The 27657-nt window shown below is 43.3% G+C and overlaps 2 protein-coding genes across 2 annotated transcripts in view; both read left to right on the forward strand.

Annotated features, from left to right (window-relative positions):
• The window catches only part of LOC114547042 (uncharacterized), a 22824-nt gene extending 1641 nt beyond the window's left edge, over positions 1-21183 (forward strand). Inside the window, exons 2-14 of the mRNA XM_028566273.1 lie at positions 1-123; positions 287-336; positions 712-773; positions 3589-4038; positions 7393-7930; positions 8357-8524; positions 9901-9996; positions 10913-11196; positions 13198-13289; positions 17248-17280; positions 19110-19478; positions 20714-20783; positions 21090-21183. The exon at positions 1-123 is cut by the window's left edge and continues 928 nt beyond it. Of these exons, the coding sequence (XP_028422074.1) occupies positions 7757-7930; positions 8357-8524; positions 9901-9996; positions 10913-11196; positions 13198-13289; positions 17248-17280; positions 19110-19478; positions 20714-20783; positions 21090-21183 (1380 nt within the window). The 5' untranslated portion in view covers positions 1-123; positions 287-336; positions 712-773; positions 3589-4038; positions 7393-7756. The remainder of the gene's footprint in view (positions 124-286; positions 337-711; positions 774-3588; positions 4039-7392; positions 7931-8356; positions 8525-9900; positions 9997-10912; positions 11197-13197; positions 13290-17247; positions 17281-19109; positions 19479-20713; positions 20784-21089) is intronic.
• A 1995-nt stretch (positions 21184-23178) lies between these two features.
• Positions 23179-26469, forward strand: LOC114547043 (leukocyte immunoglobulin-like receptor subfamily B member 5). Its single transcript, XM_028566274.1, has 5 exons — positions 23179-23253; positions 23986-24315; positions 25384-25713; positions 26160-26316; positions 26427-26469. The coding sequence occupies exons 1-5, from the start codon at positions 23211-23213 to the stop codon at positions 26467-26469; spliced, it is 903 nt and encodes a 300-aa protein (XP_028422075.1). The 5' UTR covers positions 23179-23210.
• Positions 26470-27657: the final 1188 nt, after the last annotated feature.

Raw genomic sequence — 27657 nt, forward strand, 5'->3', positions numbered from 1 at the left:
GTAACGTTATCGGCGGGTTTACTGGATGAACTACATTTCCCATAATGCATGTTTGCCCGGGACATTGACGGTGGAGGAAAGTCCATGAGTTTTCGCTGTTCGCCGGCAATGCAAGTGCGTACTGTGAGTATACTTATTTCAATAAGTGTCTGCCTTACACAGTAAATATTTTACGTTATCGAGCTGTGTGTACGTGTGTGCTAGCGTGAAACGAACAATGCTAAACAACATAATGTGAGTGTGTTATCATGATGCTAACCAGGCCTGTGTTTGTATTTCTCCCTAGGCTCAAGTGTGTGGTTGTGAGATCATCTCGAAATCCTTTTAACAGTTCAGGTAGGATGTATTATGAAATAGTGTTACTAATAATTGGTTTTATTTTATGTGTTTCCACAGTCATTCTTTTGCTATTTCTCTAAATGTTTTTATCTCAACTGTGGGGTCAACAGTTGATCACTTGAACCCTTTATTAATACTTTGTTAAATACAAAGAACAACAACAGAAATAGCAGATCTATAAGCACACAACTTTGATGCTTTGCTTGTTAATAACTAACTTGCTTATCTTTTAACATTTTCATTTTTACTATAATTAGTGTACAATGAATGTTTTTGATAGATTTGGAAACTTTTTATCTATATATTCACATTATTATTTTAAAAATGTTTTTGAACATTAACAAATCATCTTTGTGCGCATATTGTGTACAGATATCGGACTACAAAGAGTGCTACAAAGAGCCAGCTTTTCACCATCAGACAGGTGTTGATAGGTGAGTTTTGTAAATTGTGTACTAATTAAATCAATTTTTGAATAGCCAAAAGTGCAAAACAGGGCTGAAATGGTTTAGACTTTAATCGAAAATATTTAAATTGCAGGCTGAAGTTGGCCCAATGGAGTGGAAGTGCAAGTTGTGTTCTGCAACTTCAAATACCCGGGGACAATTATTTTGGCACTATACTGTACTGCATAGCCAATATTCAAGAGTGTCCCCCCTGCCATGTCTCTATGACAGTTGCATTTGTACTTTTCCATCATTCGAAGCGATGAAAGCTCATCTGTCAAGATGTCATAATGATTCATGTAGAGTAGATGCAACTGAAGGAGCATGTGGTTTTTTTACATGTCTTTTGTGTAACTTCAAGCAGCCCTTTTCTGAGGAAATTCTATTGGGTCATTTGAGAAGTCATTTACGAAGTCATGAGATGGTAGCATGCCCATTCAAGAATTGTAATTACAGAACAAATAGCTACTCAGCGTTTAATGCACACAAAAGTAGAAAACATGGTGGTGATTCAGACTTTGGTGAATGTGTTGTATTGGCAGACAATGATAGTGCCCCAGTTGTAGTTGCAGCAGAAAGTCTTGGGGAACACGCTGAAACTCACAGTGCAGGGTCTGCGGACACATTTGATCTTGATGAGGTGAACGGTCAGTGTGACACAGACACTTTAAGAGCCCAGTTGAAGCATAACTTGGCATCATTATTCCTAAAGATGCAATCTATTCTTCATGTATCTGACATGGCATCTCAGGAGATAGTGGAACATTTGACTCAGATATTTTCCTTGTCCCAACCGATACTCAAACAAGATATTAGACAGGTCTTACAGAGTCATGACATCACTGTCAGTGAAACACTTCTAAATGATGTTGTCAGTACTGTTATGGACAGTAATATTATTGTCAGTGCCACAGCTAAGGGGAAGCAGTTATCCTCAACCAAGAGAAGGCTACAGCCAGGACACACAGCAGTGCATGTTCCCATTCTGGAGATGATACAAAAAATCTTCAATCATACAGATATTCTGGACAAAATTAAAGAAACAAAAGTGGCACAAAACAGTCATTATGTAAGCCACCAAGATGGCTTGTACTTCAAAGAGAACACATTCTTGTCTTCAGATGAGTTAACGATAACACTCATTTTGTACATTGATGATTTGGAAATAGCCAATCCACTTGGCACATCACGGAAAATACACAAAATCTGTTCAGTATACTGGACTCTTGCTGATCTTGCCAGTAAATACCGATCAGCCCTGCATGTAATTCAGCTTGCAGCTTTATGTAAAGTGGCTGACATACAGACATTTGGCTATGAAAAAGCAGAATATTTTTGCAGATTCTGCACAGCGACACAAGCTAAACTTCAGACTCATGAAGTTGCAAGTGGCGAGTTCAGTCTTAGGACAAAAGACGGCCATAATAGTGATGTGCATGCTGTAATGCATGGGGGTAGTCAGAGTCAGAATGGTGTTCAGGCAGATTGTGTCCTGAGCCAGCATCTAGAGCATTTTCATACGGTCACTGGCTTTCCACCTGATGCCCTCCACGATCTTTTTGAGGGCATTGTGCCCGTAGAGCTCGCCCTGTGTATCGGAGAGATGATCCGTTGCAAATACTTCACCCTTGAATATTTGAACGAGAGAATTCTATTGTTTCCATACCAGCACACAGACAAGCTTGACAAACCTCATAAAATACCACAGACCTTCGCTGTAAAGAAAAGCATTGGTGGTAACGGCCATGAAAATGCCACATTGCTTAGACTGCTCCCTTTGATTATTGGGACTTCAGTTCCTGAAGAGGATGGAGCATGGACTGTGCTAATGGACTTAAAAGAGGTAGTAGAGTTATCGCTGTGCACAGAATTTACAGAGGAGTCCATCCAGTATTTACAGTCCAAGATACAGGATCATAGAGAGATGCTGAAAGAAGCCTTTCCAGATTTCAAACTCCGTCCTAAGCATCACTACATTGAGCACTATCCTGACCTTGTACGCCGTTTTGGGCCCCTTGTACACTTGTGGACAATGAGGTTTGAGGGTAAACACCGTTTTTTCAAGAGAGTTGTACACGACACACAAAACTTTAAAAATGTGTTAAAAACACTTGCAGACAGGCATCAATACATGGTAGCATACCATCTCAGTGCCTCCGGATTCTTCAAACCTCACCAGCAGACATCAAATGTCTCTTCTGTACTGGTATCAATGCTTCCAAATGTTGCCAAGACATACATTGAACAAATAACAGCAAGCAATGTTATTTACAGCACATCAAAGGTCTGCATTGATGGAACTGATTATGATGTAGGAATGTTTTTGTCCGTGGGACAAGAGGGAGGACTGCCTAATTACTGTAGAATTGAACAGGTTCTCCTGGTTAACAGTAGTGTTGTCTTTCTTTGCCAAGAGCACACATCACACTACATTGAACACCTGAGATCTTACGAACTTTTCCCAAACAATCTGGCTGTTCACACCCCATCAGAGCTAAATGACAAAACACCTCTCTGCGCTTACAACATAGATGGAAGATTGCTCTTGACACCCAAACGTTTCATATTATTACACTGAAGATTTGTTGAACCAGGTAAACAGATAACTGCAACATTCTCTTGGAGCTGTGCGGACCAGTGGGTACATGAATAAACTGCCCCACTACAGCAGCTGGCTTTCCATACATCCCATCGTTCAAGTGGTGTCCCAGTGTTTTTGTGGACCAGTGGGTATGTGGACATGGATATGTTGTGTGTGTCACCTTCGCTCTGCATGAAAATTAACATGTTTTTGTCTTTTTAGGAATCAAAAGATGGCTGCTGCCCAGAAGCATGTACTGCGTGTGTATGTTGCACGAGACACCGCCCTGAAACTTACTCTACTTGAGCGACCAAAGTCAGTAGAGGAGCTGAAAGAAATAATGCAAGAGAGGTTCAAGCCGAGACTGGATGGGGACTTTAGCCTGCACTATGAGGATCCGGACTTTGATGGTGATCTTTGTCTTCTTGTGGACATTCAGGAGTTACCAGAGAAGGGCACATTGAGAGTCGTCAGACCTGAAGGTGACACCTCATCTACTGCATCTACTGCATCTTCTGACACAGACATTCTCCCACATGTACCTGCGTTACAGCGCCAGAAGAGTTGGCCTGATCACTTTGTTGTTCCTGGTTTTGGTTATGAAATGGAGCATATACTAGAAGAAGGAAATCGCGTTTATGAAGAATCAGGAAAATTGCTGAAGTTAAAGAGGTCACAGAAGAGTCCATCCATCCATCCATCTTCGTCCGCTTATCCGGTGTCGGGTCGCGGGGGGAGCAGCTCCAGCAGGGGACCCCAAACTTCCCTTTCCCGAGCAACATTAACCAGCTCCGACTGGGGGATCCTGAGGCGTTCCCAGGCCAGGTTGGAGATATAATCCCTCCACCTAGTCCTGGGTCTTCCCGAGGCCTCCTCCCAGCTGGACGTGCCTGGAACACCTCCCTAGGGAGGGCGCCCAGGGGCATCCTTACCAGATGCCCGAACCACCTCAACTGGCTCCTTTCGACGCAAAGGAGCAGCGGCTCTACTCCGAGCTCCTCACGGATGACTGAGCTTCTCACCCTATCTCTAAGGGAGACGCCAGCCACCCTCCTGAGGAAACCCATTTCGCCGCTTGTACCCTGGATCTCGTTCTTTTCGGTCATGACCCAGCCTTCATGACCATAGGTGAGGGTAGGAACGAAAACTGACCGGTAGATCGAGAGCTTTGCCTTCTGGCTCAGCTCTCTTTTCGGTCACAACGGTGCGATAGATTGAATGCAATACCGCACCCGCTGCGCCCGATTCTCCGACCAATCTCCCGCTCCATTGTCCCCTCACTCGCGAACAAAACCCCAAGGTACTTGAACTCCTTCACTTGGGGTAAGGACTCATTCCCTACCTGGAGAAGGCATTCCATCGGTTTCCTGCTGAGAACCATGGCCTCCGATTTAGAGGTGCTGATCCTCATCCCAACCGCTTCACACTCGGTTGCGAACCGATCCAGTGAGTGCTGAAGGTCGCAGGCCGATGATGCCATCAGGACCACATCATCTGCAAAGAGCAGCGATGAGATCCCCAGCCCACCAAACTGCAACCCCTCCCCCCACCCCGACTACGCCTCGATATCCTGTCCATAAATATTACAAACAGGATTGGTGACAAAGCGCAGCCCTGGCGGAGGCCAACCTCACCTGAAACGAGTCCGACTTACTACCGAGAACCCGGACACAGCTCTCACTTTGGTCATACAGAGATTGGATGGCCCTGAGTAGAGACCCCTCACCCCATACTCCCGCAGCACCTCCCACAGTATCTCCCGGGGACCCGGTCATACGCCTTCTCCAAATCCACAAAACACATGTAGACCGGTTGGGCATACTCCCAGGCTCCCTCCAGGATCCTTGCGAGAGTGAAGAGCTGGTCCGTTGTTCCACGACCAGGACGGAACCGCATTGTTCCTCCTCAACCCGAGGTTCGACTATCGGCCGAACCCTCCTTTCCAGCACCTTGGAGTAGACTTTACCAGGGAGGCTGAGAAGTGTGATACCCCTATAATTGGCACACACCCTCTGGTCCCCTTTTAAAAAGAGGAACCACCACCCCAGTCTGCCACTCCTTTGGCACCGTCCCAGACTTCCACGCAATGTTGAAGAGGCGTGTCAACCAGGACAACCCCTCCACACCCAGAGCCTTGAGCATTTCTGGACGGATCTCATCAATCCCGGGCTTTGCCACTGTGTAGTTGTTTGACTACATCAGTGACTTCCGCCTGGGAAATCGACGACAATCCCCCGTTATCCTCCAGCTCTGCCTCTAACATAGAGGGCGATTAGTCGGATTCAGGAGTTCCTCAAAGTGCTCCCTCCACCGCCCCTATTACCTCCTCAGTGGAGGTCAACAGTGTCCCATCCTTACTGTACACAGCTTGGATGGTTCCCCCTTCCCCCTCCTGAGGTGGCGAACAGTTTTCCAGAAACACTTTGGTGCCGACCGAAAGTCCTTCTCCATGTCTTCTCCAAACTTCTCCCACACCCGCTGCTTTGCCTCTTTCACGGCAGAGGCTGCAGCCCTTCGGGCCCTTCGGTACCCTGCACTGCCTCCGGAGTCCTCCGAGATAACATATCCCGGAAGGACTCCTTCTTCAGTCGGACGGCTTCCCTGACCACTGGTGTCCACCACGGTGTTCGTGGGTTACCGCCCCTTGAGGCACCTAAGATCCTAAGACCACAGCTCCTCGCCGCAGCTTCAGCAATGGAAACTTTGAACATTGTCCACTCGGGTTCAATGCCCCCAGCCTCCACAGGGATGCACGAAAAGCTCCGCCCGGAGGTGTGAGTTGAAAGTCTGTCGGACAGGGGCCTCTCCAGACGTTCCCAATTTACCCGCACTACACGTTTGGGCTTACCAGGTCTGTCCAGAGTCTTCCCCACCCCTGACCCAACTCACCACCAGATGGTGATCGGTTGACAGCTCTGCCCCTCTCTTCACCCGAGTGTCCAAAACATACGGCCTCAGATCAGATGAAACGATTATGAAATCGATCATTGACCTTGGCCTAGGGTGCTCTGGTACCAGGTACACTTATGAGCATCCCTATGTTCGAACATGGTGTTCGTTATAGACAATCCATGACTAGCACAGAAGTCCAACAACAAACAACCACTCTGGTTTAGATCAGGGAGGCCGTTCCTCCCAATCACGCCTCTCCAGGTGTCTCCATCATTGCCCGTGTGCGTTGAAGTCCCCCAGCAGAACAATGGAGTCCCCCACTGGAGCCCCATGCAGGACTCCAGTCAAGGTCTCCAAGAAGGCCGAATACTCCGAACTCCTGTTTGGTGCATATGCACAAACAACAGTCAGAGTTTTCCCCCACAACCCGCAGGCGTAGGGAGGCGACCCTCTCGCCCACCGGGTAAACTCCAACACAGCGGCGCTCAGCCGGGGCTTGTGAGTATCCCCACACCCGCCCGGCGCCTCACACCCTGGGCAACTCCGGAGAAGAAAAGAGTCCAACCCCTATCCAGGAGTATGGTTCCAGAACCGAGACTGTGCGAGAGGTAAGCCCCACCAGATCTAACCGGTAGCGCCCACCTCCCGCACCAGTTCCGGCTCTTTCCCCACAGAGAGGTGACGTTCCACGTCCCCAGAGCCAGCGTCTGCCGCCCGGGTCTGGTCCGCCGAGGCCCCTGACCTTCACTGCCACCCATGTGGCATCGCACCCGACCCCAACGGTTCCTCCCACAGGTGGTGGGCCCATGGGCTGGAGAGATGGGAGCCACGTAGCTTGTTCGGGCTGTGCCCGGCCGGGCTCCGTGGCAAACCCGCCACCAGGCGCCGGCCGACGAGCCCGCCGCCTGGGCCTGGCTCCAGACGGGGCCCCGGCTTCCTCCGGGCAGGGTCACTCCATCTCTACCTTGCTTCTTCATTGGGGTTTTTGAACCATTCTTTGTCTGGCCCCTCACCTGAGACCACTTTGCCTTGGGAGACCCTACCAGGAGCACAAAGCTCCAGACAACACAGCCCTCAGGTTCACAGAGACACACAAACCTCTCCACCACGATAAGGTGATGGTTCACGGAGAAGGTCACAGAAGAGTGAAATCCTTAAAAAAATGGCAGAAACGATCTACAGTTTTAAACCATACCCACATGAAAAGGAATTGGCAATGGCTGCTCAAGCTTTGATTACAGCTCATCCATGTCTCAGAATGACGGCTGGTGAAGACGGGGAGTTGGGATGGAAACGTCACATAGGGTACAAGGTTGCGTCTTACCGTAACAATCTGGCCAAAGCTGGGGTTGCAGAAGTAGCCATCAACACAGGGAGGCGGAGCCGAAACAACCCTGACAATGATCACCCCCATCAAAACATAAAGAAAGCTTGAAAAGCTGAGGTCAACTACATCATCAACCTACCGAAGGATCAAACCCCAGCCACTCTGGAAACAATGAGAGAAGAAATCATACATGAAGTCGAAAAGACTGAGAGAAACCAATTAGTCATAGGCAAGCTCATGAACACAACCTATGCCCTTCGTCGCCAAGAAATCGTTGGAGCTCTTGTAGCTCCACGGGTGAGAGACGTCGTGGACAGATGGCCAGCCCTACTTATGGAGTCACAGGTAAAATAAACTTATTTTACTGTTCTCCCTGTTGAGAGCAATTAATCAACATGACTCTTTAGCATGCCCACTTTGAACATGATTGACTTTTCTATATTTAAATGACTATTTAAATTTTCAAAAGATTCACCAAAAAGCAAATGGCAGATGTAAAAGTTGACACATCATGCTGTGACATATTTTTGCCATTCACAGTAAACAAAGTATACAGAGGTTTATTTTAATTTCCTTTTAGATAACATTATACAGCCTAATTTAAATTAAAGAATGACAATTAACTTTCTATTTTGACCTTGGTTCTGACTCATCCCTAATAGAATTGACCTTTGTTTTGCTACCTGCCAACTGAAAACTTCTTAAAATACATTGACAATTCTGTTCCTTATTCATCTTTTTACATTTCTGTGTAATTCTGTCCATGTACAGGTGTTTGCAGAGTTCCACCGAATCAACAACGTTAACCTGCGCAATCAATTCTACAAGGAGCTGGACAGACACGCGCCTAAACTCATCACCTTGTTCAGAGACAAGGGCACCAAGACTGGCAAGATAGCGGAGGAGCTAGCCAAGCTCATGAGGATTTATGAGCTTCAGGTGAATTTTTAACTTTGCATGATTCAGAAACAAACAACTGTTTGAAGCCATGGTGTGAATTGCCTCGACTGTGCCCCAAGGTTAAATTGATGGTTCGGAGTAATTTCACCCTAGGGTCCTTTGCACCATGACCTCGAGCCAAACACCCCCCCAGAAGCTTTTTTCACCTGGGTCTAACATCGGGAGAGTTAGCGTAGAGTAGCGTTATCAGCTGAACAGCTTAGCGCAGGGGCTAATGGAACCAAAGTGTCTCTTAACATTACCCCACTAATAATGCCCGAAATGATACCAAAGGTCTACACTAGTACAAATAGGTTATGCACTCATAAAACGATGGATTTTAAAGTTTGTAAGTACACCAGAAGTGTATGTAAATAACACTTGCCTGCTGGCTTCTGCTCTCTGCTGCTGCTGTTACTACCGGGCAGTAAGAGTGCTTAGGGGCCGTCTAAGAATTACAACACCGAAAAGAGATGCAACAAAAATATTTATTAATTTAATGATTAAATAAGGTAATGTCTCCAAACTTACCTCAATTTTAACTTGTCTCCTGCTAGTTATTCTACAGCACTTACTTTAAAAATAAGTTAAATTAATAAATATTTTTGTTGCATCTCTTTTCGGTGTAGTAATTTGTAGACTGCCCTAAGCACTCGTCTTAATGCAGCAGCAACAACAGCAGAGAGCAGAAGAGAGCAGGCAAGTGTTATTTACATAAACTTCTGGTGTACTTACAAACTTTCCAATCCATCGTTTTATGAGTAAATAACCTATTTGTACTAGTGTAGAAGTTTGGTATCATTTCGGGCATTATTAGGGGGGTAATGTTAAGAGACACTTCGGATCCATTAGCCCCTGCGCTAAGCTATTCAGCTGATAACGCTACTCTACGCTAACTCTCCCAATGTTAGACCCAGGTGAAAAAGCTTCTGGGGTGGTGTTTGGCTCGAGGTCATGGTGCAAAGGAACCTAGGGTGAAATTACTCCCAACCATCAATTTAATTGATTATGCCATGAACGCAACATTGTCATTTCATCAGAGATAGACGTCTTGACAAGATGTATTCTATCAGAAAGAGGTACCTTAAAAAGATACTTTGTCAGCTTCAATTTGAAGAAGTCCAAATAACTACTGTTTTCGTAAAATTTGATTTACAATTTTTACTTTTTTACTTTGTGAGTTATTAAAGTAATTACAATAGAAAGTTATTAATTTGAAAACATTTTTACTGAAGAAATGATGACCCAAAATACTGAATCTACCATCTATAGCAATGACCACCATCAGAATATGGAGCTATTTAACACTTAGATTTTGAGTGTTTGCTCTGCATTTGTGTAATTATTATTGTAATAAATATTTTTTGTCCATGTACGAACAACGTGATGTAAATATGAGACGGGCCCTCGTCCTTCGTGCACTTCCTGTGTACCTGCGTGAAGATGCCTCCAAGTTTTTCAGGACCTGTAATGTAAGTGTACTGGCCTCACTATCAATCCCTTTGCTTAGCTATTCAGTCAGCTTAAACATGACATCACTCAAAGAACTCTAGGAGAACCACAGGGGCATTCCAGAAAGCAGGTTATGTGAAAACCATCAGTATAGCCAATTGTATTTTTTCCAACAACGTAATTTCAAAGTCCGTGTTTCTAGTTTGTCGCCGCATTGAGTATGAGATAAAATGTTTTTATATTTCATTTTCAGCCGATTTAAATAAAACAAAATGGCCTAAAATAAAACATTGCACAACATTCAACCACTTCCTTAAAGGCTAATATAAAATAAAGTGATGTTAAATTCAAAATGAAAAGACAACTGCATCTGAAACTCTGTCAGTGATTTATATAACAGCCGCAGCCAGAAAATTTCTGCTTCCTGTTTTCTCCCGTTGCCATGGTGAATAACAGTATCGGAGCTCCATTGATGATGGCTTTTTACTAGTCGTCAGGCACAAGCTCAACTCCGAGTTAACCTACTCTGAGTCAACTTACCTAACTCAGATCAGCTGTTCTGTAACTGAAAACTCAGTTTCACTTCACAGGGTAAGTCAACTCTGAGTTCAGGGTTAGGCTCAGTTTGTTTAACCTCCTTTCTGGAATAGCCCCCAGGACCTGTTTATGAAGTTTCCTTGAGTTGTTATTCTGCAAACTGACATGTAGAAATTACATAAATGAAAAGGTAAGTATAAAGAATTCCACTAAACAAAAAGTATGCTTACAGGTAGGTGTGAAACTAACATAAAATAATAAGCATATGTAAAGAAAATAGTTTAAACATGTAGCTTAGTTGCAGTCTAAGTGCAAAGTGACCGTAATGTCTAGACATCATTAGCATGATTTGTATCCTTGAGGGGCTGAACTCATTTTTGTATTATTTGTGTTTTATAGTCAGCAGATGGTCCAGACCTCACTGACACTCCGGTGGCTCTCCTGACAGTTGTCACTGATGATACTACTGATACGGCCCTCTTCAGCCCTGAGAGCATCTGTATTGTCGTGGAAGATGAAATACTTGTGAGTGGTCCCACAAACCTGGCTGACTCATTTCTCCTGCTCTTTGGGTATGTCTATGCACTAGACCTACAGTACCCAAAGAATCTCGAGCTTACATTCACATTTATCCAAAAAGTTGTGATGTGTCTTGAGGACAACAAACAAACCACTGAAAGGGCGTCTACTGACACTGAAGAATGATTTGTTCAATGAGTGAATCACTCAGAATGGACTATTTGTTGAGCTGAGTATTGAGGATGTTGTTTTTTTTTTTTTCCCCTCTTTACAAATGTAATAATTTGCCTCTTCTACCTCATGTTTAATATGTTACACTGTTTGCCTCTTCTACCTCAGATTTAATACATTGATTGTTAATAGATAAATATCACAACATTGACGTATTGCCAAGCCCAAGTTTTTGTACTGTACTTGTGGGAAACGACTGTTGAATTCATGCACTATACATGTTTAATGTTGTGTGACCTAATGCTTACCTTGATGTTGCCAGTTGAAGTACGGCACAGTAGAAACCAGTACTTTTATTTGAATGTTTTATTTAAAAAAAGTGAGTTGCAGCCTTCAAGGTACAGTAAGTGCCAAAACGTTTTAAATGGCTCCACATTCTAATAGTTGTCATTGCTGTTGAGGATGGATTATAATTAGAATCTTATTGAATTTTATCATTAAGCCTTTGTGAGTTTTTATCATAATGTTTACTGAATAATGTGATATGGAGGCCCAAAATACTGACTCTACCCTCTGTAGCAATGACCACTATCAGAATATGGAACTATTAACACTTAATGTACTTTAAAACACATTTTGTTGAGTCATTTCCTTTTCCTTTTTTGTTTTAATTTATGACAAGCACTTTGCTTTGACTGAGCTCCTTTTGATTTGTGCCTTTTTAAAAGCACATTGTGTTGAATAAAAAAAAAAAGTTACATTGTCACTGTGGTGTCACTTTCATGTTTTCTAACATTATTCGCTGATTATAATTGTGTAATGGACCGACATCAGTATTTCAGTTTAGAATTAATTTTGATTGCATGTCCCACATTGAGTTGAAGAATATTGGACATTTTGAGTGTATTTCACACATTATATGAGTTGAAGAATATTTAATATTTTGAGTGTATTTCCCACATTTATGAGTTGAAGAATATTTAATATTTTGAGTGTATTTCCCACATTAATGAGTTGAAGAATATTGAAAGTTTTGAGTGTATTTCCCACATTATATGAGTTGAAAAATATTGAAAATTTTGAGTGAATTACTCCCTAATTATAAGTTGAGGAATATCAATATTTATAAGATAACATTGAGATAATTTAAGGCAACTGTAAATGTGATTTTTATTTTATGTAAACTTAAAACATTTAAAAACATCACTAAAATATTTTTGTGTAATCTGTTACAAAATAATTTTTGAGTTATGTGAACTTATTAGGGTTTACAGTGTGAACTGACAGCCCTAATTTCTACATGAGTTCAGACTGAGATCAGGTTAAGATTGAGACCAGGTTCAGACTGAGACCAGATTAATTTCCTGGGATCGTTTGGTGTATGTGACAATTATTGAGAGGTAACTATGTACAATCATGCAATTAATCTTGATATATTTTTTAACTAAAAGCCAAAATTTTGCTGCGACCAGGATTACAATGAGACCAGGTAGAGCACACGTCCATATATAGAGGCTCAGCCCTCGACACAGAGGCCGTGGTTTCCTCCATGTCATTCCCCCTCTCTCTTCCCGTTCATGTCTAAGCTGTCAATAAAGGCCTAAATGGTAAAAAATAAGTGAGACCCGTTTCAGAGAAAGACCAGTCCTCCTCCATCCTCCACACTAATCTTTTCCATCACCTGAACAAGTAGAGCATTCAGCAACCACACTGATTATGAAAATGCGGACTCATGCTGGGTCGAGTCCAGTTAAAAGTAGTAACATTAGTTTGTTTGCTGTTAATAATTAACCGTTTTGTCTTTTGCAAAAATATGTATAATGATATTTCTTATTGTATAGCGAAAGACACTTGTTTACACCTGCACGTGTTAACTTTGTTATCAATCAAATTGGGAAACTATAATGTCAAAACATATTTTTGCCACACTTACTTGGCCATTGAAGCTGATTCGGATACTGTTCCAGTAAAGCTCCTCCTCTTCCTGTTCGCAGATATACACTGAGGACAGCACGCAGGGTGATCAGAGAGATGATCCACCTGGACATGTATCACTTGTTGGAACTGCTGCTGCTGTGCCGCTCAGGTAGGACTCTGCTTTAAAGATGACGTGTTATTATTCAAATATTTGTGTTGATCTTTAAATCAGAGGACAAACTGCTCTCACACACACAGACAGAAAAAAGACTAAAATGGACAATAATACAATAAATCCTCGCATGCATTATAAAGTTAGCCGTGGTGTTCCACAAGGCTCTGTGCTTGGACCACTTCTATTTTTCTTAAGTATGCTTCCTCTATGCAAAATTGTTAGAAAACACTTGATAAAGTATCACTGTTATACAGATAATACCAAATTATACCTATTGATTAGGCCAGAAGAAACCAATCAGCTAGTTAAACTTCAAGCATGCAATAATTACACAATAGGTACCAGTTACTTAAAGACAATCACAGAATATGTTTTCTTTAAATTCATCCCAGACTTTCAATTCATTTAGATTAAATTAAATTTTTAGTATCAAATCATAACAAGAGTTATCTTGAGACACTTTACAGATAGAGTAGGTCTATACCACACTATAATTTACAAAGACCCAACAATTCCAGTAATTTCCCCAAGAGCAAGCATTCAGTGCGACAGTGGCGAGGAAAAACTCCCTTTTAGGGAGAAACCTCGGACAGACCCAGGCTTTGGTGGGTGGTTGTCTACCGGTGCCGGTTGGGGGTGTGATGAACAGTGGCAGTTATGTAAGGGATAATGTTGAGCAAGGTGGTTGTTATAGCGAATACAACCCTGACAGGATGATCAGGCGGAGGGGTCTTGAATCAGTCTGAAGGGGTTGTATTCGCTATAACCGCCTCGGGCTACATTATGCCGCTTATTACATGGCTACTTAACAAATAAATCAATAATTTGACACAAAATATTGATTTTGAAAGGAGTTTCTTGATTTAAATACGATTGCATTGCTTCCGCTAAAGTAAATAGTCTGTTGCATCTCTACGGTTGGAATCCTGCGTCCATAGCAACATAAACTCTGTAGCCGTTTAATGCATCCCTCCTTCTGTTACTGAACACCACAGTATCTCCCCCTCCTGCAGCGAATACATTTCTGGCAAAAGCCATCCGTCCGGGCACACATTTTATTCCCTTTACGGTATGTGGTAATAGCCGTATATTTTACGGCTGCGATGGGTTGCTGCCAAGCTATCGCTAGCTATAGGTGGACAAATGACCAGCTGCTATTTTAATCACTGCAGGTTGACACTACATTAGCTGAGGCATTGTAGTGAACTAGCGGGCTATCGGCTGCCCTAATTCACATTAAACTTGTCTGTTGACGTGAATATTTATGTTGACATTTATGTCCTCATTCATGTAATTTCCTTTATGCAAAGCCGCTGCAGTTGACACCTGCAACATTAAACATACAATGTACGCTAACTAATTAAATTCGTTGTCTCTACAGCTGTTACTTCGTATAGATCATGAACTGTATATAAAGATGTAGAGATCATAGACCATATATAAAGATGTAGGGATATGCACTCACCAGATCTGCTATCATTGCTTGAATTGGAGGACAGAAGTTAATCCACATTTCCTCACTTTTTGCCACAGCAGATAAATTATCCGGACTTCTTTCAGCGGATTGATAGCTGTCCTCAGTTCATGTTGTAGCATGGGCGTAGCAGGGCACTGCACAGCACTGCAGGGCATAGGAGGGTGTAGCAGGGCATAGCATGACATAGCAGGATGTAGCTGGGTGTAGTAGGGTACCTAGCAGGACCACAGCGACAGATGCAACCATGATTTAGGTGCCACCCTAATCCAAGGAAAACTGTGGGGCAAGAAAACATAAGGACTCCTGAGCTAGGTTAGTAACAAGCATTCACACACAGATGAAAAGAGAGAGGAGAGAGGAGCTCAGTGTGTCAAAGGAAGTCCCCTGGCAGTCAAAAACTATAACAGCATAACTAAGAGCTGCAGAGAAGCAGAGATAGGGAGGGGGCACGCCGTGACTGTGGCTACAGACCCTCCCCTGTCGGTCTAGGCAAACGCCGTAACTCCTCACTCCCTAACTATAAGCTTTATCGAAGAGGAGTTTTAAGTTTACTCTTAAATGTGGTGATGGTGTCTGCCCCCCGAACCCAGACTGGGAGCTGGTTCCACAGGAGAGGAGCCTGGTAGCTGAAGGCTCTGGCTCCCATTCTACTTTTAGAGACTCTAGGAACCACAAGTAACTCTGCATTTCTGGGAGCGCAGTGCTCTAGTAGGATAATAAGATACTAAGAGCTCCTCAAGATATAATGGTGCTTGACCATTTAGAGCTTTGTAGGTCAGGAAATTCATTCCTGGACAGGAAGCCAATGCAGAGATGCTAAAACAGGAGAAATATGATCTCTTTCCTTAGTTCTTGTCAGAACACGTGCTGCAGCATTCTGGATTAGCTGGAGAGTCTTAAGGGACTTATATGAGCAACCTGATAGTAAGGAATTACAATAGTCCAGCCTGGAGGTAACGAATGCATGGACTAGTTTTTCAATATCGTTTTGAGACAGGATGTGCCTAATTCAATCAGGAGAGACTTGTTTGCAGATATGCAAAAGGTTTAATATACAAAAGCATGTAGTGTACCATGTTTTGGAGATTGAACTCCATCGTTATTAATACATTTAATATATTAATAAATTTAATGTAGGGGTAGGCAATCAAGATGTAACCCCCTGATGGAATCCAGACACCGGTGGTGGCGGAGAAAGCCGGAAACTAGACCGAGAAGGCATCGGAGCGACAGCCGGAGAAACCACTAGGATGGGAGGTGGAAGGGGAGGAGGAGGGACGACGTCTTCCTGAAATGACAGCTGATAGCACTAGGAGAGAAGCAGCTTTTAAAACAGTGATGTAACGCTGTGATTGGCCTATGGGATCCTTGGCCGATCCTGACTGGAACGCCTCCAGCCCTGATTCGCTTAAGAGGGACTGATTACTTGTTAGGTCTTCCTGAAAGAATTTGCGCTGAGCTACATTTGTGTTAATATTATGCAGGTGAAATTGAGATTTGTATTAAGAGGGCGTTAAAGGATATATCCTGATCATAAATAACTCCTATATTTCTGACAATAGTGCTGGAGGCCAGGGCAATGCCATCCAGAGTAGCTATATCTTTAGATAATGAGGTTCGGAGGTCTTTAGGACAGAGCACAATAACCTTGGTTTTGTCTGATTTTAACATCAGAAAATTGTAGGTCATCTAGGATTTTATATCTTTAATGCATGGTTGAAGTTTAGCTAACTGACTGGTTTCGTCTGGCTTGATTGATAGGTATAATTGGGTGTCATCCGCATAACAGTGAAAGTTAATGGAGTGTTTCCTAATAATATTGCCTAGACTAAGCATACAGTATATAAGGTGAATAGAATTTGTCCCATCTCTGAGCCTTGTGAAACGCTATGGCTAACTTTAGCGTGTCTGGAGGATTCCTTGTTCACATCAACAAATTGAGATTGATCAGATTAATAGGATTTAAACCAGCTTAGTGTGATTCCTTTAATGGCAACTAAATGTTCCAATCTCTGTAACAGGATGGTATGGTCAATAGTGTCGAATGCAGCACTAAGATCTAGTAAGACAAGTACGGAGACAAGTCCTTTGTCTGAAGCAGTTAGAAGGTCGTTAGTAATTCCCACCAGAGCCATCTCTGTTCTATGAAGCATTCTAAATCCTGACTGAAAGTCCTCAAATAAACTGGCTACGGTGCTGAAAAGAAACCTCGGGTTTTTCTCATTTTCATGAGTAAGAATCTGATCTGGCATTTCTGTGGGCCTTCCTTTATGTTTTCAGACTTGTGTTCTGTGTATACACGTGTTCATCACATCTTTAGTAAACTGGTAAAATGCTCCAGAGTGATTTCATTAAGGTGTTTCTGAGCAGCTAGAATATTCTTAACAAAACAACCTGAGAGAGTTTGTTCTGTCCACAGATGTGATCCAATCATGCTGCTTTATACTGATGTTTACCTTCTGATTTTCTCCTCAGGACTCCAGGCTGAAGGAGAACAAGCCTCAACAGGTATGCAGATACAGAAAAGAGAAATAAAGAATCATTTACAGTTTCATCTTTTCTTAATTAAATTCACTTCTTTTGCTATGGCTCAAAAAGCCAGAGTCTTTTAAGAATGACCGGTCACTTCTCAAAGTTTCCCCTTTACTTATTGTGCTCGTTGAAAGGCAGACCAAGAAATAAATACTCAGGATTCATTCAGTTAAACTATAACAATCTTTAGTAAAATGATATTGCAAACAGATCTTTCATATGCATATGGATCAGCTGCTCCTTCGAGACTTTCTCTCCCTAACCACCAACAAAGTCTCTCCGGGTCTGACACCGGACCTTCCTTTTCCCTATTCTTTTATTCATCTTCAGGTTCCTCCTTCCGCCATTGCGTGTGGGCCGCCAATTGGTTGGATATCACTCAGACTTTCTGTCTCCGAGAAGATAGAGAAGTTGCGCGCTAGAGATTGTCTGTTCCCTAAGAGATTTTATTAGGTGCATTCTGTTCCAATTGTTTATTAAACAAATGAGAAGCACTTTTGCTCCACTAAATTTGAACCCGTCTTATTTTAAACATGCCAGACAGGAGGAGACAGCGAGGCCATCCCAGGCTACAGGACATTCTTATTCTAAACCCAATATATTTTTACATGACACTCTTGTTTCTATTCAGAGTCTGATGTCCGGAGTTCAAGTTGGCTTTTAACTGGAGTACTAGCCATCAGGGTAGTTGACTGAATGCTGGATACCCTGGCCTTCTCAGTGTCACAGCACAGGGGCTGGAACTTGGGGCAATAGAAGCTCTGGAAGTTGGAACAATAGAGGCTCAGGAACTGGGGTGTTTGGTGCAATTTCCGGGAACACCATGTTGTGGTATGATGAGACTGAGAGAAAGCTTAGACAACATCAGGTCATTCATAGGTCACAGGTCAGGGGATGAGAAGATTCAGCCATTCTCGCCAGTCTCTAACAACCAAACCTCTTCATGTATAATTGTTTTTCTCTACAGATTTAAGGAGTCTACGTAGGCAGCTACATGATAAGGGAATGTTTTGTCTCAGGACTGTCTGCTTCTGGTGGTGGGTGGGCCAGCCACACTTTAGCATACTTCCCAGAGAGAGAGAGATCGACTGGACTGGGCTTTAGTATTTGTGTTTAAAGAAAAGATAGAAAATAAATATTTGGGTGTGCTGTAAAGTGGTTAGAAGAAATGTAATCGGAATTGGCTGAAATCGATATCGGCTGGCCTAACTAAAACAACATTGGAATTGGCTTAGAAAGTTGTAATCGGGGCATCTCTAGACAGCACTGCACAATAACACATCATGGTTAAACTGTACTGCATGCTTAATTGTCTCCTCAATTGAGTGTTCATTAAATGCTTCTGTGTAAGTCATCAAGGTCTCCCGAACGTTCTGCACGTATGTGAAATGAGTTGTGCTGATTCTGAGTTTTTCCTTAACAACAGGGAACCATAGGCTCATCAACTTGGGGCAACAGAAGCCAAGGAACTTTGAATGGGGGGGCAGGAGTCTGCCTGGCCGATTGTGCACTAATTTCTAAACAGTAGCTCCTGTCCAGTCCCTAGTCCTTTCACATTTTTGGGGATAATTTTCTAAACAGATTTATATTCTGGGTCACAGATCTTTTCTGAAAAATAAGAGTGAAAATATTTGAACTTGTCTGTGTGGAGAGCAAAGATTGTTGAGTACCTGAGCAGAAGGAACAGATTAGAGAAATATGCAGATGATGATGTCATGTTATTGTTTGAAAACACGTTGAAAGTGTTAAAAATATATTAGAGTGTATTAAATGTAAATGTTACTTTTAATCGTTAACGTTACTAGGCCTGACAAGTTCACAATGTCTGTGTGTGTCTGTGTTTTCAGACCTGCTGCTTCAGCCCAACATCTCTGTGTCCTCCATGAACGGGGTCTCTGAGGCCCAGCAGCAGGGGTTCCAGGTGTTCAGGGGCTCCACCTTCACCATCAGCTGCTCCATCCAGCCACAGTACCCAGGAGGCTCCTTCCAGCTCACCTTCACCTCCGCCAACTCAGCACACAACTCCACCCAGCCAGCTGTCAATCACTCTGCCAACTTCCTGTTTCCTGCTGCAGAGCCCTCCCACCAAGGAACATACAGCTGTGTTTATCACCTCTATGTTTTCTCTCATAACTTCTCCTCTGAAAGCCGTCTGCTCTCTCTCACCATCTCAGGTAAGCTGACAAGTTCACACGTTTTGAAAAGATGATTGCTCCAAACAGAGTGAAAGTGATCAGCTAAGCACATGTTTCTGATGCTGTGATGACTGTCATCGTGTTGCACATGTCATATAGTAACCAAACTTATCCAAAGGTATATGAATGGCAACAGCAAACAAACTGAATGTCAGAGCATGTTTGGTTACCAGATTAACTCTTGTTCTCTGAGAGGGAGATATGGTCCACACCCAAAGTGCAGGAAGACCAACACCCCAAAGTAAAATCTGTTTTATTTCCACAGATTATTTTCAGAGGAATTATTATTTTTCACCGTCTCTGTCCTCAGAGTCTTGATTCAGATACAGATATGAAACATATACAGTACAGGCCAAAAGTTTGGACACACCTTCTCATTCAATGCGTTTCCTTTATTTTCATGACTATTTGCATCGTAGATTCTCACTGAAGGCATCAAAACTATGAATGAACACATATGGAATTATGTACTTAACAAAAAAGTGTGAAATAACTGAAAACATGTCTTATATTTTAGATTCTTCAAAGTAGCCACCCTTAGCTTTTTTTGATAACTCTGCAAACCCTTGGTGTTCTCTCAATGAGCTTCATGAGGTAGTCACCTGAAATGGTTTTCACTTCACAGGTGTGCTTTGTCAGGGTTAATTAGTGGAATTGTTAATAAATTAATAAAAAAGCAAAGGCTGGCTACTTTGAAGAATCTAAAATATAAGACATGTGTTCAGTTATTTCACACTTTTTTGTTAAGTACATAATTCCATATGTGTTCATTCATAGTTTTGATGCCTTCAATGAGAATCTACAATGTAAATAGTCATGAAAATAAAAAGGAAATGCATTGAATGAGAAGGTGTGTCCAAACTTTTGGCCTGTACTATATATATATATATATATATATATATATATATATATATATATATATATATATATATATATATATATATATATATATATATAATCTGTTATACTGTGGTTTCTGTTCAGAGCCCGTCAGGTTGGTGGGAGGAGCCAGTCGCTGTGCAGGAACACTGGAGCTTAAACAGGGAGAATGGAGGCCAGTGAGTTACATTACAGTAGATTATTACTCTGACTGGACCCTGAAGAAAGCATCTGCTGCCTGCAGAGAGTTGGACTGTGGCTTTGCGGTTTCTATAGGAGGGAGAAAACAGTCCTCAGACAGATCTGTGTGGATGATCGGGTCTGACTGTGTTGAGTCTGGATCTGCTCTGAGGGAATGTGTAGCATCATCTTCCTCTTCCTCCATCCTGAATCTCAGCTGCTCAGGTAAGACCATCAGTGACATCATCTATGACATCATGTATGACTGATGTACCAAGATTGACACACATGCAGCAGCTACAATGGCAACAGACTGTCTCCAGCAGCCATGAAGGACTCTGATGAGCTGCTATTCAATAAATCAGCTGCTGAATACACCAAGATATAAAGATGTGTTCTGCTTTAATTATCAACTTCTGTTGGAATTGTGCCAAGTCCAGTTTGAATCACTGAATTTTTGCTTCCTGACATATTTTTATCTTCTGTCTGACGTCTTTTCTCTCTCTGTTTTATCTTCTAATATCTCTCCAGGCTCTGTCAGGCTGGTGAATGGGAGCAGTCTGTGCTCAGGCAGACTGGAGGTGAAGACAAACCAGTCTACCCAGCACTGGTCCTCAGTGTGTGAACATGACTTTGACCAGCATGATGCAGAGGTGGTCTGTAGGGAGCTTGGCTGTGGGGCTCCTTCAGTCCTCCAGGGGGCGCTCTATGGAGAAGTGGAGCCTCCAACGAGGACCAAAGAGTTCCAGTGTGGAGGCCATGAGTCTGCTCTCCTGGACTGTAGAAGCTCAATCTCAGATAGAAACTCCTGCTCACCTGGAAAAGCTGTTGGACTCACCTGCTCAGGTAGAAGAGGAGCTGCAGCTTTGATTTGGTTAATTTCTGTTCTAATGAAACTCACGTTGTTCTTTTGCTGATGACTCTCTGGTTTCTGTTCAGAACCTGTCAGGTTGGTGGGAGGTTCAAGTCGCTGTGCAGGAACACTGGAGGTGAAACATCAGAGACAATGGAGACCAGTGGGTGGCTATTATGACTGGCCCCTGAAGCAGGCACGTGAGATAGCAGCTGCTGCCTGCAGAGAGTTGGACTGTGGCTCTGCTGTTTCGGTAAAAGACAGAGAGTCCTCAGTCAGATCTGTGCTGTGGATCAGGTCTAACTGTGTTCAGTCTGGATCTGCTCTGAGGGAGTGTGCAAAATCCCTTTACTCTGCCTACATCCTGGATCTCACCTGCTCAGGTAAGCCCATCAGTGACATAATCTATGACATCATCTATGACAGTAATGTACCCAGGTTGACAAACACATGCAGCAGCTAGAATGGCAGCAGACTGTCTCCAGCCGCCATGACGGAGTTTCTTGAGCTGCTGCCTCAGTAAATCAGCTGCTGAATGCATCAAGATATATATCTGTAGATATGAAACATACACCAAGCTCCCCTGCTGGAGCTGCTCCCCCATGCGACCCAACACCGGATAAGCGGACGAAGATGGATGGATGGATGGATGGACACCAAGATATGTATATCTGAATATATGAAACATACACCAAGATAGATATCTGTATATATGAAACATGTCTGCTGATTCAGGAGTCCCCTTGGCCAACCAGCATCCATCCTGAAAGGACACATTCTTCAGCTTCACTGCTTTCTGAGCCACTGGTTTTCACCAGCAGGTTCGTTGGTTGCTACCATAATAGGCACCAATGACCTACTGGCCCCAACTTTGAGCTGCTCAGCTCAGCCGGGGCTTTTAGTATGTGCACTCCCATGTGGCATTCTTCACCTTGGGAAACTCCTTTAAAGTTGAGAGTCCAGCCCCTATCCCTTTTAGATATTAGACATAATTTTCTAAACAGGTTTCTAATATGGGTTACAGATCTTCTCAGAAAAATAAGACAGAGTAAACACATTTGAACTTGTCTGTGTGGAATACCTGCCGGTGAAACCAGGTTAAAGAAACTAAAGACTGCTGGGGCTCTGGAACTTAGGATTGTTGCAGCTCAACAGTAACTTGTGTCGGCCGGACCTCTGACTGAGAACAAGGTGCTGGTGACAGCGGGGCCACTGATTGAACTGGGAAATGTGTGGCAATGTGGACAATTTGCAGGGTAGCCAAAACTCAATGGAGCAGGGCAGTGGACCCACCAGGATGAGGCGTCAGTAGCCATGTCAACCACTTCCCCTTTCACGGCCTCCCCGGTTCCCCGGGAAGATGGCCAGGCAGATACCACAATGCACTGCTGAGTGCTGTGGATGCTTGCTGGTTAACGGTAGTTCAGACTGTCCAGAGTTCAGGTTGGCTTTTAACTGGAGTACTAGCCATCAGGCTAATGAACCGAAGGCTGGAAGCCCTGGCCTTCTTAGTGTCTTCAGCACAGGGGCTGGAACTTGGGCCAATAGAAGCTCTGGAAGTGGGAGCAATAGAGCCTCTGGAAGTGGGAGCAACAGAGGCTCTGGAAATGAGGGCTGTGGTGCAATTTCAGAACACCATGTTGTGATATGATGAGACTGAGAGAAACCTTAGACAACATCAGGTCATTCATAGATCACAGGTCAGGGGACGAGAAGATTCAGCCAGTCTCTAACAACCAAACCTATTCATGTATAATTGTTTTTCTCTACAGATTTAAGGAGTCTACGTAGGCTGCTACATGATAAGGGAATGTGTTGTCTCAGGACTGACTCCTTCTGGAGGTGGGTGGGCCAGCCACACTTTAGCATACTTCCCAGAGAGAGAGAGGCTGAACTAGGCTTTAGTATTTGTGTTTACAGCACCTGCAATATCTTTGTTTACCTTAAAGCTTCAGCTGAACGTAAAGCCTCCAGCATGAGTTTAAATACACCTTCAGGAAGACAAGAACTTCAGAAAGTTGGGACAGCACTGCACAATAACACATTGTGGCTAAACTGTACTGCCTGGTTAATTGTCGCCTCAATTGAGTGTTTATTAAATGTTTCTCTGTAAGTCATCAAGGTCTCCCAAACGTTCTTCATGTATGTGAAATGAGTTGTGCTGCTTCTGAGTTTTTCCTTAAAGACAGGGAAACATAAGCGCATTAACTTGGGTCAACAGAGGCGAAGGAACTTGTAACGGGGGCAGGTGTCGGCCTGGCCGATTGTGCACTAATTTCTAAACAGTAGCTCCTGTCCGGCCCCTAGCTCTTTTACATTTTTGGGGATAATTTTATAAACAGATTTATATTGTGGGTCACAGATGTATTCTGAAAAATAAGAGTGAAAATGTTTGAACTTCTCTGTGTGGAGAGCAAAGATTGTTGAGTACCTGAGCAGAAGGAACAGATTAGAGAAATATGCAGATGATGTCATGTTATTGTTGGAAAACAATTGTTAGAGTGTATTAAATGTAAATGTTACTTTTAATCGTATTGTTGCTAGGCCTGAAGTTCACAATGTCTGTGTTTCCAGACCTGCTGCTTCAGCCCAACATCTCTGTGTCCTCCTCCATGGACGGGGTCTCCGAGGCCCAGCAGCAGGGGTTCCAGGTATTCAGGGGCTCCACCTTCAACATCAGCTGCTTCATCCAGCCACAGTACCCAGGAGGCTCCTTCCAACTCACCTTCACCTCCTCCAACTCAACACACAACTGCACCCAGCCAGCTGTCAATCACTCTGCACACTTCCTGTTTCCTGCTGCAGAGCCCGCCCACCAAGGAACATACAGCTGTGTTTATCGCCTCTATGTTTTCTCTCATAACTTCTCCTCTGAGAGCCGTCCGCTCTCTCTCACCGTCTCAGGTAAGCTGACTGTTTACAGGTTTGGAGGAGATGATTGGTCCAAACTGAATGAAATTAATCAGCTAAACAAGTTTCTGATGCTGTAATGACTGTCATTGTGTTGAACATGTCATAAAATGACAAAACTTATACAAAGTATATGAATGGCAACAGCAAACAAAGTGAAGGACAGAGCATGATTCGTTACTAGATTAACTCTGGTTCTCTGAGAGGGAGATATGGTCCATCCCCAAAGTGGGTCCGGATGGCTTTCAGCTTTGGTGACACCCGACTTATACAGATAGCATCTTTCTCATGTCTATATGACTTCCCTCCTGGTACATTATACTGCTGAAGAAATTCGGTCCATATGTCTATATATATATTTTGTACAGTGCCTGCAATATCTTTGTTTACCTTAAAGTTTCAGCTAAATGTAATGCCTCCAGCATGAGTTTAAATACACCTTAAGGAAGACAAGAACTTCAGAGAGTTGGGACAGCACTGCACAATAACTCATCATGGTTAAACTGTACTGCCTGCTTAATTGTCTCCTCAATTGAGTGTTCATTAAATGCTTCTGTGTAAGTCATCAAGGTCTCCCGAACGTTTTTCACGTAAGTGAAATGAGTTGGGCTGCTTCTGAGTTTTTCCTTAACAACAGGGAACCATAGGCGCATGAACTTGGGGCAACAGAGGAACAGGAACTTGTAACGGGGAGCAGGAGTCGGCCTGGTCGACTGTGCACTAATTTCTAAATAGTAGCTCCTGTCCAGCCCCTAGCCCTTTTACATTTTTGGAGATCATTTTCTAAACAGATTTATGTTCTGGGGCACAGATCTTTTCTGAAAAATAATTGTGAAAATGTTTGAACTTGTCTGTGTGAAGAGCAAAGATTGTTGAGTACCTGAGCAGAAGGAACAGATTAGAGAAATATGCAGATGATGATGTCATGTTATTGTTTGAAAACACGTTGAAAGTGTTAAAAATGGAAAACAATTGTTAGTGTATTAAATGTAAATGTTACTTTTAATCATTAACTTTGCTAGGCCTGACAAGTTCACAATGTCTGTGTGTCTGTGTTTACAGACCTGCTGCTTCAGCCCAACATCTCTGTGTCCTCCTCCATGAACGGGGTCTCCGAGGCCCAGCAGCAGGGGTTCCAGGTATTCAGGGGCTCCACCTTCAACATCAGCTGCTCCATCCAGCCACAGTACCCAGGAGGCTCCTTCCAACTCACCTTCACCTCCTCCAACTCAACACACAACTCCACCCAGCCAGCTGTCAATCACTCTGCCCACTTCCTGTTTCCTGCTGCAGAGCCCTCCCACCAAGGAACATACAGCTGTGTTTATCACCTCTATGTTTTCTCTCATAACTTCTCCTCTGGGAGCCGTCTGCTCTCTCTTACCATCTCAGGTAAGCTGACTGTTTACAGGTTTGGAGAAGATGATTGGTCCAAACTGAGTGAAAATTATCAGCTAAGCACATGTTTCTGATGCTGTGATGACTGTCATCGTGTTGCACATGTCTTATAGTACCCAAACTTATACAACAGCAAACAAACTGAAGGTAAGAGGATGTTTGCTTACCAGATTAGCTCTGGTTCTCTGAGAGGGAGATATGGTTCACCCCCAAAGTGCAGGAGGACCAACACCCCAAAGTAAAATCCGTTTTATTTCTGCAGGACTTTATAATCTATAATGCAGTCTCTGTCCTTAGAGACTCAATTCAGATAAAGATAAAACCCACAAAAGAGATATGTGTGAATTGTTGAAACATGTTGAAGTGATTCAGGTCAGTTTGTGTTTAGTGGGAGATGTTGGACTAATGTGTGATGTGAAGACTGTCCATGTGTTCCATAGATCCATCATCAGATCCATCAGATCCATCAGATCCACCAGATCCATCAGATCCACCAGATCCATCATCAGATCCATCAGATCCATCAGATCCATCATCAGATCCATCATCAGATCCATCAGATCCATCATCAGATCCACCAGATCCATCATCAGATCCGTCAGATCCATCAGATCCACCAGATCCACCAGATCCACCAGATCCATCATCAGATCCGTCAGATCCATCAGATCCACCAGATCCATCAGACCTATCATCAGATCCATCAGATCCATCATCAGATCCATCATCAGATCCATCAGATCCATATGATCCATCAGATCCATCTACTCGAAGGCCTTTTATCATCGGAGTGGTTGTGTTCTCTCTGACTCTGCTGTTAGTGATCACTGCCCTTTACTTCTACTGTGAGGTACGGACACACACCTGTAGTTTAGAACATAGACTTCAACAAAGCAGCCTGACGTCCTGTTTACATGAGAGTGCTTTTGGGTGAAAATGTAAAAATGTTTTATCAGATGTGCCTTTTGTTTAGACGCCGACAACATTTTTGGTGCTTAAAACAAATTTTGTTACATAAATCAAAATATAGAGTGATTACTCGCCCATGGCCACTCCATCGTTCGGTATCCACATCCTGCCTATACTTGGTCCGGATGGCTTTCAGCTTTAATGATATCTGACTTTTACAGATAGCGTCTTTCTTGTGTGCATACGTCCCTCCCAGTACAGGATACTACTGAAGAAATTCGGTCCATATGTCTATATATTTTGACTGGCAGGACTCCCAGTCCACGCCCTGTTGTGCCACCTCCTCGTGCTTCACACTGCCACCTAGCCGTCTAGTGTGCATACTACATCGAATTTCACACACTTTTGCATCACCATACGCACGCAGATTTCCCCCCCAAAACTCTCGTCTAAATGTGGAAAATAAAAAGTGATAACGCAACCCCACTTTTGCGTTTTCTCTTCAGATCGTTTCCGTCTAAACATAGCCTAAGTCTGTGTTTGTTGAACTGAATAGAGGAGTGATGCAGGAAGTCACATATGTCTGTCATGTCTCTCCAGGCCAGAAGTCGTCAGAAGCCAGAAAGACAGAAGAACATTGTGCTGCTTTCTTATAAGCAACTTGTTTCTGAAGCTGAAGGAGGGCTGACTGAAGAGGACGGAGTGGATAGAGCAGAGTAACACCTCCCAAGGATCTCATCTTCATGTAGTGGAGTGAAAAGTACAATATTTATCTCTGAAATGTAGCGGGGTAGAAATAGAAAGTGGCATGAAAAGAAAAGATTCAAGTAAAGTACAAGAACCTCACGTTTGGACTTAAGGACAGTACTGGAGTAAATGTACTTAGTTACATTCAACAGCACTGAGTATCCTGCGTGTTCCTGAAGCTGAAGGAGGGCTGACTGATGAGGACGGAGCACAGGGATCAGAGTAGCACCTCCTCATATCACATCTAGAAAGTTTTTAAAACACAATCCATTTAAATAAGAA

Source organism: Perca flavescens, chromosome 20 (genome assembly GCF_004354835.1).
Source record: "Perca flavescens isolate YP-PL-M2 chromosome 20, PFLA_1.0, whole genome shotgun sequence".
Classification (NCBI taxonomy): Eukaryota; Metazoa; Chordata; class Actinopteri; order Perciformes; family Percidae; genus Perca; species Perca flavescens.